This window comes from Nesoenas mayeri (assembly GCF_963082525.1).
Source record: "Nesoenas mayeri genome assembly, chromosome: 21".
In the NCBI taxonomy this organism is placed as follows: domain Eukaryota; kingdom Metazoa; phylum Chordata; class Aves; order Columbiformes; family Columbidae; genus Nesoenas; species Nesoenas mayeri.
The window spans coordinates 4,651,691-4,665,195 of record NC_137571.1 but is presented as its reverse complement, the minus strand read 5'-3'; the positions used below and the strand labels follow the sequence as shown (position 1 = coordinate 4,665,195).

The 13,505-nt window shown below is 48.1% G+C and overlaps 1 protein-coding gene across 1 annotated transcript in view; it reads left to right on the top strand.

Annotated features, from left to right (window-relative positions):
• The window catches only part of CSMD2 (CUB and Sushi multiple domains 2), a gene marked incomplete at both ends in the record, with an annotated part of 231,477 nt that overhangs the window by 167,735 nt on the left and 50,237 nt on the right, over positions 1-13,505 (top strand). The window contains 8 exon segments of the mRNA XM_080357655.1: positions 898-1,092; positions 1,735-1,851; positions 3,810-3,923; positions 4,055-4,150; positions 6,121-6,324; positions 6,899-7,023; positions 10,328-10,424; positions 11,298-11,402. Of these exon segments, the coding sequence (XP_080213781.1) occupies positions 898-1,092; positions 1,735-1,851; positions 3,810-3,923; positions 4,055-4,150; positions 6,121-6,324; positions 6,899-7,023; positions 10,328-10,424; positions 11,298-11,402 (1,053 nt within the window).

Below are 13,505 nucleotides of genomic sequence, written 5' to 3'. Positions count from 1 at the left end.
ACTGTTTTCTGTTTCTCCCTCCACCTCTTCCCCAAATACTAAAAGCCCATGATTTAATGCTTAAACACATCATAATTGTTCACAGACCCACTGCTCTCAGAAAAGCCCTCATCTTTAATGAGCAATTTCCAAATGACAAAAGAGCAGGATTAATCAAAGCCTCTAATTATATTTCATGCAGAAAAAAAAAAAAAACAGAGAAATAGAAGAAAAAAAATAAAAAAGACCTCAGAAGAAGAAAGGAGGAAATATCCCAGTCCTGACAGCTTTGGAGTCTTTACTGGAATTTTCATATGTAAATGAAGTTTTTAACTCTGCAGGGCATAGCGAACAGAGAGAAAAATGTCTTCATTTTGTCTAACTGCTTGTAATCATTTTGCCGTAATTGCAGCCGTGCTGCACATCTGGAGGATCCAGCAGCACATGGCACCCCGTATTTCCACGGCGAGAGCGGAGCAGCTCGTGGATACGGGAACGAGCGCCAGGGAGATGATGCGAACAGATGTAGCACGTCCGAAATGTGTCGTGCGTTCGGTCTGTGTTTCTGTGCTCTGGTTTGTGAAGTTCATTGCAGCCCCTGCAAGAGAGTGGGTGCAGGTAGGGGAACCCGAGCTTTGCCTCGTCGATCGGATTGGGTGCCATAAATATGTGTGTGGATGAAGCTTCCTTCTTCCAGTGAGCGTCAGAGAATGTTCTGGACCAGAATGTGACCTGTATAATTCCTCGCATTCAGCAACACAAGGGGAGGCTTGAAATCTGAACTCTGCAAATGGCACTAGTCTTATGATATGCTTAAATGAGATTCCTAGATGACAAAAGCCAAAAACCATGCCGTTAACCAACATTTTAGGTTACCTGTGTCAGACCAATGACGATCTTGGCAATTCTCCCTTGCAGAAAATCCCCGGGAGTCGTGCTTTGATCCTGGATCGATTAAGAACGGCACACGGGTGGGTACAGACCTGAAGCTGGGATCCACCATCACCTACTACTGCGACGGAGGGTACGACATCGAGGGGGTCTCCACGCTGACCTGCGTCATGGGAGAGGACGGGAAACCCACCTGGAACAAACCTCGACCTACCTGTACAGGTGAGGCGAGAACGATCTATTGCCAGGTGCTTCAGCACTTTATCCTCGTGAAGAGGTTGACGTTGCTTTTGCCCAGAGCTGCTCATGGGGCAATAGAGATGGTTATTTGTTTTCCTTTGGGTTTCTGTTGGGTTTTTTTGGTTTATTTTCTGGCTTAATGGGGAAATGGTTTAAATGATGGGTTTGCAGACCTGCTTAATCTGCGAAGTGAGTCAGGAGATGGGCGTCAGTCTGCGGGGAATGGATAAATGAAACCTCTGGTGGGGAGGATGCTGTTCCCAGGGGAGCCGAGACGAGCGGGAGCTCATTCTGTTGGGTCCTGAGCTTTAACATGGGATGGAGAGCAGCACAAATCACACATTGGGCGACGCCACCGTACACGGCACCCTTAGCCTTGCTCGATAATTAAATGCAAAGCAGACGTGAAGTCGGGTTAGGATAAGCTTTATTTTCTTAATCAGAAGTTGCAGCGAGGGCGGCAGCGCCTGGCGCGTGGGATGGATGGCGGCTGGGGACAGGCGGCGCCGCACAGAAACACAGCGCGGGGCCGGGGGTGGATCTGAAGCATCAGGGAAGGAGCTGATGACTCAGGACAGGCTTTGGTGGGGTTTGCTCAGTGATGTGTGCTTGACTCCCCTCCAGCTCCCTGTGGCGGTCAGTACACGGGCTCCGACGGCGTCGTCCTCTCCCCGAATTACCCCCAGAACTACACCAGCGGACAAGTCTGCTTGTACTTCATCGTCGTGCCCAAGGACTATGGTATCAGCTTTGGATGGCTTTTGAAAATCTGTCCTAGTGTCTCTGTTTTTTGTTTGAACAAAACAGTAGGATAAGTGCGCGTATGAATCGAGATAAGGGAGGTTGGAAAATACTAAGGGGTGCTATTGGATGCTGTTTATACTTTGTTATAGTCAGTAAGGATGGTGGGAATTTTCTGAATTTAAAAACGTATCAAAAATGCCAAACCTAAAAAGCACCATCTTGTGATTCCCCTTGCAGTTCCCGCACTGTATCCACTCATGCAGAGTTGAGAAATCATCAGAAAATAATTAATGGTGATGAATGCTAGCTGCAGACTCAGAGGCCCTCTGAGAGCACAAAGTGTATTTGCCATAAACACCCGCTAACCGTGGTGCTAAATAATCTGTCTGTGCAGAGAGGCACAGAAATGCACGCTGTTGTGGTTGTGCAACTATGGTAGTTCGGACCAATTTTCATTTTTAAATAACGTGTAAATTAAATTCTAAACTGAGATCCAAACAAAAGCCAGATCCATTCAAAGGGACCGGCGTTCCTTTTATAGGGTCTAGTGCTGCTTGATTTTGGTCAGAGATCAAGTATGAGAATGATCGATGTTCTAGAACCTTTGAGGCAGGAAGCTGGTTACATATTTTCCTATTTGAAGGGAATTGAATGTTTTTGGAGAGCACTTGCACCGACAGCTCTGGCAGGTGAAGGTCTCTAAATTCTGCTATTTGATGCTGCTTCTCAGTGCGTTATATCGATCCAGTCGGTCCCTGTGGTCTCTTCAGTGCGTACGTTCCGTCTCAGTTCCCGGGTCCTGTGCTGCTCTCTTAGCCCTCTTAACTGGGTTTACTGTACCTGATCTTGATATTGTCTTAAGAAACACAATAACAAGAGGGCTGGACAGTCCTGATCTGCAAGTCTGGGTTTGCTTAAGATAGGGTGACAGCTAAATTAGTTTCTCTTCTCCACCTGCCACCTTTCAATAGCTTCATTATAGACAAGCAGGAAAACCATTAGCAGCGAATGTTCTGCATTTCCCGTCCCCTTCCCTTCTCGGGGTCTGTGTGCCGCGGGTATCGGGCTGTGCTGGCATCGCTTGTTCAGCATTCCCAGCATCACAGCTGTGCTGGAAACCCAAAAGTGAGGAAACAAATGTCGTAGCTCGGTGGATGATGAATTTCACAGCGAGAGATCTCTCAGCTTGTGAATCCGCAACTGGGCACTTACAACTTGAAAATGCAAAGCTAAGAGATGGAGACAAAGGGGAGAAAAAATATCTAAGTGCAGATTAGGGAGGAAAAAGGCCCTTATTATATTTTGAAAAATAAAGATAAATAGCTAAACTCTCTTTGCTCGAGCTAAAAAAATGCGCTGATCCTCTCATTATCATGTTCTCCCTTTTGTAAGCTCTGCTTGCTCCTGGGTGCATTTCAATGTACGCGATGAGACCCAGAGCGCTGCACAGCCCCTCGTTAGCAGCCTCTGTACACAGGCTTAGGACCGTTAATAAAATCATGAGCATCGTCTCTCCCGAGCAGCCACCCTCGCTGACCAGACGAGTTCAACCAAGGGATTAAATTCTTCGGGACGGGGATTGTTATTTAGTTCAGGTTTTGTACAATGCCTAACCCAACGAGGAGCCCGCTTCATGACAGAGGTTCAATAGAACTAATAAATAATAATTATCAGTTGGTGAAATTATATACCTTGTGTTCTGTAGGCAGGCAAAGGGGATGATTCATTTAAAAATCCCTTTCGGCCTATGAATCAGTGTTAAAGCGCCCTGGCAAGCGAACACGGGAGAGGCTGCTTGCTGCGGCTGTTATGCCTACTTTGTGGATAAATAAAGGGCTCCCATCTTCCCGGGCTGTCAGTCAGGCCCTTTTTATCTTTGCCAAGCTCCTGCAATACAAGCAGCCGCGACGGGCGCCATGGGGCCGCTCGTCCCACCGCGCTCCCTCTCTCCGCAGTGGTTTTCGGGCAGTTCGCCTTCTTCCAGACCGCGCTCAACGACATCATCGAGGTCCACGATGGCCCCAACCAGCACTCGCGGCTCCTCAGCTCCCTGTCGGGCTCTCACACAGGTAGGGAACGTGTCCCTGTTGCTGATGGGAGAAAGGCAAGTTAAAAATACAACCCGCTGTTAACAAACGCGTTGGGGCAGCTCATGTTGTAATCTCTGTCTCTCCCGTTTTCTCTCTTCCTCCTCATCTAGGTGAATCTTTACCGCTAGCTACCACCAACGAGATTCTCATCAAATTTAGTTCCAAGGGTCAATCTACAGCCAAAGGTTTTCATTTTGTCTACCAAGGTGAGTACGGTTGTGTTCTGAAGTCCCCGGATAACAGTCAAAAATACAGCGATGGTTTGAAGTGTCCTGAACTGCTTTTGGCACCCGTGGGTCCCCGCACACTGAGCAGGAAATCCCACAGGAGATGATTTTGGTAGCGGTGAACTTGCAAGGCTGTCTGGCTCCTGCAGGCACTTTGTATTCAGAACTTCCATTTTCACTCGGCCTCAACCCTCGCACATCCCAGGATTAGTATCAGAAGTATCTCCTTGAATCACGCCCCGAGTACACAGTGAGTTCTTAAGATTTATACCCCAGCAATGCTTCCCGCTGGCGCTTTAGCACATTTCTCGGTGTAAGCAGCTGAGCGCTCGTCTGGCAGCTCCAAAATCCTCCCTCTCCGCGTGTTGTACGTTCAGCTCTCCTGCTGCCAAACTTTTGCCCCTTGCCCCTTCAGTAACAGCTTGCGTTGCATCGGGCGAGTCCCGCCTCGAGATTTTAAAGCGGTAAATAGAAAGCGATGCGCAGAATGGTGGGAAACAGAAGGGCTTTCTCACCCCCGCGCTTTGCAGAGTTCTCGGGGGTTCAGCCAAGCTTTCACACGCACGTTATGGGAAGGTGGGGGCAACCTGGGCCTTCTGCGGGGGCGAAGTGAAGCACGGTTTGGATTTCACGCTACCCAGAGACCCGTGCTCTTGAATTTCTGCCTAATCGTTGTAAAACAACTGTAGTTCTGATAGTAATCTGTAAAGATTTTGGCAAAGCGGAGGTTTTGATGAAATCACTGAAGGTTCCCTCCTGCATGCTAATGACGAGCTGTGCTCTCTTCAGTGGCATTAAACACTAATAAATTGTAAAGCAACTCAGTGAAAAATATAGATTGATTTCCTCCTCAGCAATAGGAATTTCTTTGACTTGTTTTTCCCCTTGTTTACCTGTCACACTCTCCATTTCTTTCCTTGACTGTTGTTTTCAGTATTGAACAGGAACGCAGGCAATTTCAACAGCTGGCAGTGCAGCATCACAACTTCAATTCCCCTTGTCTTTCCTTTTGCATTTTCTCATCATGAAGAAGATTGTTTAAAAGCGCTGTCCTTTCTAGTAATGAGACCAAGTGAGCTGAGAAGCCTCATGTGTTTCCCACTGAAGCTCCAGCATTACGTGGCAAACCAACTTTTTGGAAAGTCACTGCTGAGTGCCTTGGTCGCTATTTAGAAGTGACCTTTCTGATGTGATAATGAGTTTCCTGAAGGCAAACAGCCTTATGTTAGAAAGCACGCGTTGTTTGTAATGGCCTGGCTGGTTTTATTTCAAGTATCACTTGAATTGACAGAAGTTTTTGGAGTACTAGAGAGCGTGCAGAGGAGGCGACGGAGCTGGTGACGGAGCTGGTGAGGGGCTGGAGCACAAGTGTGATGGAGCAGCTGAGGGACCTGGGGGTTCAGCTGGAGAACAGGAGCTGAGGGGAGACCTTCTGATCTCTGAACTGCCTGAAAGGAGCTTGGAGTGTGGAGGGTGTTGGTTTCCTCTCCCGCATAGAAAGTGATAGTACAAGAGGAAATGCGCCAGGAGAGGTTGAGGTTGGATATTAGGAAAGGATTCTTCCCCAAAGGGCTGTGGAGCATTGGAACAGGCTGCCCAGGGCAGTGCTGGAGTCACCATCCCTGGAGGGGTTTAAAAGGCATTTAGACAAGGTTCTTAGGGACATGGTTTAGTGCCAGATTTAGGTTAGATTAGGTTATGTTTGGACTCGATGATCCTGAGGGTCTCTTCCAACTGAAATGATTCTATGATTCTGAGTGAGATACCTATTTTTGTTCTCAGTGGTCATGTTTGAATTCATCCTCTCTTGGAGGTTTAGCTATGATCAGATCCCTGTGTTGTTTCTAACAGACCTTTAACTTAATATTTCCAAAACGTTCGTTCTAACCATTTTGTTGTTGTTTTCTTTTCCCTTTGCCATTGCGCGCTCCTCCCGGCTGGGTCGCCAGCGGTTCCCCGGACCAGCGCCACGCAGTGCAGCTCGGTGCCGGAGCCGCGGCACGGCCGGCGCCTGGGCAGCGACTTCGCGGTGGGAGCCGTGGTGCGGTTCGAGTGCGGCCCCGGCTACGCGCTGCAGGGCTCCCGCAGCATCCAGTGCCTCACCATGCCCGGGGCGCTGGCGCAGTGGAACGCCTCGGTGCCCACCTGCGTGGGTACGTGTGCTTGGGTCCGGAGAGGAGACAGAAGAGTCATTTGTGCTAGAAAATAAACCGCATCCTTTGGGATGGGTTGAAAGCGAACAAACAACTGAAAAAATAAATTAATAAATAAAATTAAAATTAAATAAATAAAATACACCACCAAAACTAAACAAATACACCACCCTATTTCATACCACTTAGGAACAAAAGCCAGGCCTTCCTGGGAAGAAGGGCAGTTAATGTCAGGGAAGGGACCTTTTGGGTCCAGTATTGGGTGATGGGATCTGGGACAGCGTCTATAATGAATTAGATCTGTCTCAAAGCTGTTTTCGCTGCCTTTGGAGGAGAGCGGTTCCTAAACAATGAATCTCGTGGACTGATACACCCAGTGTTGCCCACCCCCCAGGGCTGTGCGCTGCTCGTGTTAGAAGTTACATGAGTTACTGAAAAGAGGATTATTCCTACAAATCTCCTCCTTAAATCATGAGCCAATTGTTCGCTTTCCTGTCGGCGGACAGATGTTTTAAAGATGTTTCAGCATCAGACCAAGTCTTTCCATCTTCACGCGTTTCTTGGCTCGTTTCAGTGCCGTGCGGTGGCAATTTGACGGAGCGCAAAGGGACCATCCTGTCCCCCGGGTTCCCGGAGCCGTACCTGAACAGCCTCAACTGCGTCTGGAAGATAACGGTGCCCGAAGGAGCCGGGATCCAGGTACAGTTCCAGCAGCTGTGGCTGCAGCCTGAGCTCGAGAGGAAAACACTGGGTACCTGGTGCACTCAAAGGCCGCGTGTTATGGAGTTGCTGCTCCTCGCAGGAAAGAGATGGGTTGAATGCGTAATTTTTCTGGAATCAGATACATACACCATGACGGCGTAAAATTTCACTGGAATTTTGCCTCCTGGAGGCACTCACTGTGGGGAATGAGCTTGGAACTGTGTGGCTGTTCTGGTGTAGCGAAATAATTGTGGTATTTGGGGTATATATCTTTATACCACTGAATTACGCAAAGTTGAAAGCGGTGTAAGCCACCCCATGGCAGAGCTGCGTGGATTCGTTGTGCCAGCTGAGTTGCAGCAGTGTGATTATACAATTACAGCTTGGCTGCTCATTGTCTCCAGGTAAATGAGCTCTCTCTTCAGGTCTTTTTGTGGCCCTTATCATTCCTCTGCAGCAATAGCCCTGCGAGCGAGACGATGTTGAGAACTAAGCCCAACATCAGAGACCGAAATGTAGATAAAGTTCCATTGAGTGCGTGTGTCCCTCATCCTCACAGAACGCATCTCGCCGTGCGTTACCGACATCGGGTGACACACGGGAGATGGGTTTTGTAACAGGTTCATTCATTCCACAGGCCTCATTATCACAGGGTTTCTTTCTTCTTTACACCACTTTGTCTGCGAGGGTTTTGTTCATTAAGTGCTTTTATTTCCCCATCCTGTGCTTGGCTGATAGACCCGGAGGTGGGTTCGTCCCTCTGCAGCACCCACAGTTGTGTTGTTCTCGCTGGTTTTATTGCAACATCAGCTCTGCTTTGCTGGGTGACGGTTCTGCTCTCCCAGACCTGGATTCTTGCCCGGTACCATCATCATAACTCAAACCACAACCTGAACCCAGGTCTGGGATGGGGCAGAGCTGGGGGAGCAGCACTGGGGGCAAAACAGCACAAGCCTGGAGTAATGTTAATATTTTGAGCTGTCTGCCAGGCTTTTGCGGTGTCCAGTCCAACAAATTCCGCTCTCCTCTTTGTTTTAGAAGCCGTTTAAAATAGCGTTTTCAAAAGCTTCGGAGCACACCATCAATTCTTTTCTGTTCATCTGAAATTGTAGCCGTTCTCAAAAGCCCCAAATGGCCGGAGGATCCATTTAGCTCAGCCAAACGTCTGAGCAATTGAGGCAGTTTGCAACTTGCTCGGGACTCCTGGGATGGGGAGGTGATAATTCACTTAATTTTTAAAGCAGCATAAATAGATGCGGTGAATTCGGCACGGCCGTGTGCTGAATGCAAACCCTCGATCCCGGAGCTGCTGTTGCACATCTGCTGAGCTCGGAGGAAAGCGGGTGTTGCGGCGGGCTGTTAAAAGCGTGTCTTTATTCCTGTGTATGTGTTTTTCACCTCTTTGGTTGTGCAAACACAGCTAACACTGCAAAGTGTAATGGGAAAGGGTTTTAAAGGTTCGGTGGTTTTGTTTGGATGGGGTTTTTGTTTGTTTATGGTTTGTTTGGTTTGGGTTTTTCTTACCCCTTCCGTGCTGGATGTGATCTCTTGGGACAGAAATAGCTATTTTGGGGTGTAACACAGAGTGCGAGCAAAGAAGCGTGTCCAGGGCTGAGCTCTAATGCTGTCCAAGCCCTAAGTTCCATTTCCAGGTCTGGAGTGGGAAGTTTTGGTGCAGCTCAGGACCATGGTCCTGCGCGACCCTTTGGTCGATGTGCCAAGGGACCCGATCCCATACACACAGTCCGGTTGTGGGGTGACGTCTTCCCTTGGCAACAAACCAGACCAGCTTGTGATGCTGCGAGTCTTGCGTGTGGGGAAGAAGGAAAAGTGAATAAGGAATAGTGAAAGGTGTTGGCCCCAGAAATACATGAGAAATAAAGCCCTCGGGCCGGAGCCGCGGTGGAGCAGCCCCGAGGAAGGTGATGGGCACAGAGCTGGACCCGCCACAGAACCTGCTCACCCGCTTCTGCCTGCGACATGTTCTCCGTTATTAGTTACTAATTTAAGCATCACTTTACCCTCATTTTGTACAACAATCAAAGGTTAAACAACTGTAAATCAGAGGAGGGAGGTGAAATTAGAGCTTTCTTGGTAGCGGCGAGTCACTCGCAGGATTTTTATGTAATCAGGGTACGAGCTAGCACTTCTGCCATGAATTATTCATTCCCATAGCAAACCTTCCTGAGTGAATTAATTTATATACATGGCAGTAAATAGATGCGGATCCCTTGTGAATCCGCATGTCAGACTAGAATTAGGACCTTAAAAATGTTTATTCCGTTAAGTTGTGGGGGGGAGGATAATAAATAATTTAGCAAATGTTAGAGCAAACAAAATGCACGTTCTCAATCCAGGTTCTCTTTCAATCGTGTAAATCACAATAGGGGTGTAATTATGCAGGGTGACGGGGTGTGTGTGCATGCATGTGCATACGTGTGCGAGCGCTCCAGGTTTGCAATCACAGCGTTCGGTAACTGTGTCCTGCCGAGCTCGGTGCTCCAGGACGTAGTTTTGCTGAGTTGAGATCAGAAGCGTTGGGCTTAGCAGAAAACCTTCATCCAAAGAGACCTCAAAGAGTCGGGCTGTTCACCGCACTTATCTACAGCACAGCTTATTTTTCTTAATGGGACACTGGATACTTTGACCTCCCAGTATTTCAGAATAAAGGCAGAATCCTTTTTAATGGTAATCAAGGAAAACAAATCTGTGCAATTACATGTAGATCTTTGCTCAAGCGTAAGAGCTGCTTTTCAGTGTGAATGCAGACTTATCAGATCTCGTGGTGTTCCTCATTTGAGGGCTGCATTGATGTTCTGAGTGATGGAGTCGAGTGACTTCCTAAAGCCTCCAAACCAGCACGCAAAGGTGGGAAATTGCAACTTGAGTGATGCGACTGAAAGCTGAGAGAGGAGACAGTTGCAACAAACTTCATTGGATTAGAAGGCTTTGTGGTTTAATGAGGGTTCATTTGCTTTCATATGAAAGTGTTGCAAAAGGCTTCAGGGATTTTTCAGAATGGGGGGAGGAAAGGGGTCACATTCTCAGCTGCTGCAGATTCGCTGTGACATGACAGGAGCTTTGTTTGGAGGTTCGGAGTTTGCTGGAAAACAGCCCAAAAGGTGGTGATTAAAGGCAACAGGTCTCCAAGTTGTGCCAGTGCGTTAACACTGATAATTAGCAGTGCTGACTTCAAGCCCCGGGATATGTTGCTAACTTTATTAATGGCCCTTTCATTGATATTATTTTGGTTTATTAACATGATTGCAGGAGTTGTGCTGTTACTCTTTTTTCTCTGCAGATCCAGGTGATCAGTTTTGTTACGGAGCAGAACTGGGATTCCTTGGAAGTGTTTGATGGAGGAGATAACACAGCCACCATGCTGGGAAGTTTCTCTGGTACGTGTTCAGCATCCTGGACAGAGAAGCCCATCAGCACGTGCTTAATTCCTGTTTATATCAGCTGGACTTCAGCACGTACAGAAAATAAAGCATGTGCTTAAGTGCTTGAAAAACTTGGAATGGATTTATGTGCTTAAAGGGAAACATGTGCTTTGTTGAACTGGGAATTTGACTGTTGTCCTGCAGAAAATGTTGATAAACAGCTATAAACACAACACCAGTGCTGCTGAGCTGTGCAGGGTGATCCCAGCGCAGCTTCACCAAACCTGACCCGTTTGCACCAAAATGGATGAAAGGCTTGAGCACACCTTTCCTTTTCCTCTGCTTTTAGCTGAGCTGGGAGCGGCAAACAGCCCACGAGTGTTGTAATGCATTCAACTAGCAGAGCTGCTTGCAAACCGGTCGCCCCAATTCTTGCTTATTTAATCAACAAATGTGTTCCGAGCGCTTCGAGGTTGGTCAGAAGGGTTGTGCTTGGAGGCCAGTGGTGCTGTTAGGACAGAACTGCTTGGACCTGCGGCTGCAGCAGCTTCCAGGGAACGAGCAGCATGAATCTGGAGCCTGCGGGAGACCTGCGCTCCACCCACACTGTTCCACATCGCCCCTTCCCTTCTTGATGCTTTTAGTCTGTCTGGGCTGTAAGTGGTAAAACTTCACAGGCTGGAATTCATCAGTAGACTCTGTAAAGGCCATTGCGGGGAGGCCTTGGGTATTTCTCAATTGGCCTCATTAGAACCTGATCAAAACCAACAGAGCTTGTTAAGTTAAAGGACTTTGTGTTCTCAGCTTCTTCTGCAGCTGATCTCCGAGGACACGGAGGAGGAAGAAAGAATCCTCTTCAGTATCCTTGTGCACCTCTTGTTTTCCCAGGGACTACAGTGCCTGCGTTGCTGAACAGCACTTCAAACCAGCTCTATCTGCATTTCTATTCGGATATCAGTGTCTCTGCTGCTGGCTTTCACCTGGAATACAAAAGTAAGAGCAATTCAGCCTTGATCTCGCAGCTCCTCTGTGCGATGGGGAGATGGTTACGGAGCCGTTGCCTTGTAGAAGTGGAGGCTGCTTGGTGGGGAGGGGGCAGCGAGCTGGAAGGCTCGTGCGTGTGTGGTTCCCAGTCTCAGGTTGCATAGAGTGTGAAACGGAGAATGGATGCGGCGGAGGAGACGTGGGGTCACGGGGTGACCCCCGTCCGGCTGCTGCTGTACTTCTGTAGCACCTGTTTGGCTTTTCTGTTGTAGCGCAGCAGGAGTTGTGGAGGCCAAAGTATTAAAAATGGATGGAGAGTTGGCTTGTTCAGCACAGCGCTGTAATCTTTGCTCGGGAAGTGCCTGGAATGATGCTTGCCAGAGGCTGGGAGGGACTGCCTGTTCTCTGCAGCCTTTCCTGGGCGTTTGATATCGGTCATTGCTGGGAACAGCATGCAGGGCTGGACGGATTTCACAGGATCATTCTGGTTGGAAGGGACCTCAGAGGTCATCTCATCAAACCTCCTGCTGAAAGCAAGGTCGGGTATGAGGCAGAACTTGATTACTCACACATCTTTGTGCAGTCTGTGCTCGAAAAACTCCCAGAACGGAGACTGCACAGCCTGTGTTGTGTTGCGATGGTTTAGTGGGTTCACCCATTGTGGTTTATGCCGAAACCGAGCAGGATGGCAGCGCTTTGCTTCCAGCAGGTTTCATGCAAAGCTGCATTCAGTTCTTGGGTGTACAGACCCAAGAGCATCATTATATACGATGATACACAGAGATGATACTTAAAAAAAGAAACCCCCAGTGGTAAGAGAGCAGACCTAAATGGGGAAGATGTGTTGGAAGAGTCTCTTGGGAAAGGGCTGGCAGGTTTGAACAGGGATGCCAAAAATCCATTCTCCCCCATGTCTGTGTTTTGATTGCTGCTATTGGAGCAGATTGGCTCAGGAAAGGTGGGTTACAGCAGCGGTGCCTGTTAGCTCACCCATGTACCAAGGGCTTGAATAATTCGCATCTAGTCCAGCAGCAGCACAGCACACAAGCAGGTGCAGAATAGCAGCTCTCTGCTCTATTCAGCTCATCTAAATGGGGCTGCTGCGTCTATCCACACAATCTTCCTCGGGCAATGCACACGTAGTTGTTTCTCGCTGGACACCGTGTCTGGCAGTCGGTTCTGATCACAGATCTCACGTTCAGAGCCAGCCGATGTTCTGTTTATTTTTTCCAAAGCAGCAAATAGATTTGAAAGCGTGTTCCTGTTTGTAAAACATCCACAGCAGTGGCATAGCTGTTTGACTCCATTGTGCTTTGAGAGGGACAACTAATTCTAAACTCTCCAGGTTTTACTGGGTTTGCAGATTGAAACCTTGCATGTTAATGTATCCAGCAAGATTATGGCAACCGACAAGACCAGGGAGAGAAAGCGCGCCCTAGATTGTTCTTTAGAAGCTGGTAAAATGGATGTTGTTTTAGAAATTCTCTTGCTGCGACTTTTTCTTCTCCTTTTTTGTTTCAATCAATACATTCTTTGAGGATCTTATTACCTTATTGCAACAGTCATGTTTAGGTTTTTTGTGAGGCTTGGGATTATCAGGCTTGTTTGGTTTCTTTGCCGAGAAAATTAATAGGTGTTGATTTCCAGGGCGGTTGGAAATAAGGCATTTTTGCTTTGCTTGTACAATTGGAATTTGACAGCTCTGAGCCCCAGGTTCTGTCTTTGTTCAGCTAGAGGTGCTGCAAGGAGCTTTTGAGAGCCGAGCCGAGACACCACAGCTTTTCCTCCCCATTCTCCCTCGCTGGATTCCTCAAGCAAAGCTCTTATCTCTACAGGCTCCAAAGCCAGAGCACAGCAAGAACAATTTAAGACCGAGTGAAACTCGGTGCCCACTGATCTGGATGGGAAGTTATTTAAAGCTATTTTCTCTGTTGTCTCTGTGAAGGTCAAGCAATGCAGTCACGTGTAGGGAGGACGGCACGTTTTCTTGCTGCGAAGCGTGACTTGGGTTCCAGGAGCAGACTCAGCATCTCATCTCCTCTATTTTTCACCTGCTTTGGGCTCAGCCTGGAGTTAAAACCAAGCCTTGCAGCAATGCAGGAGGTTTATCTT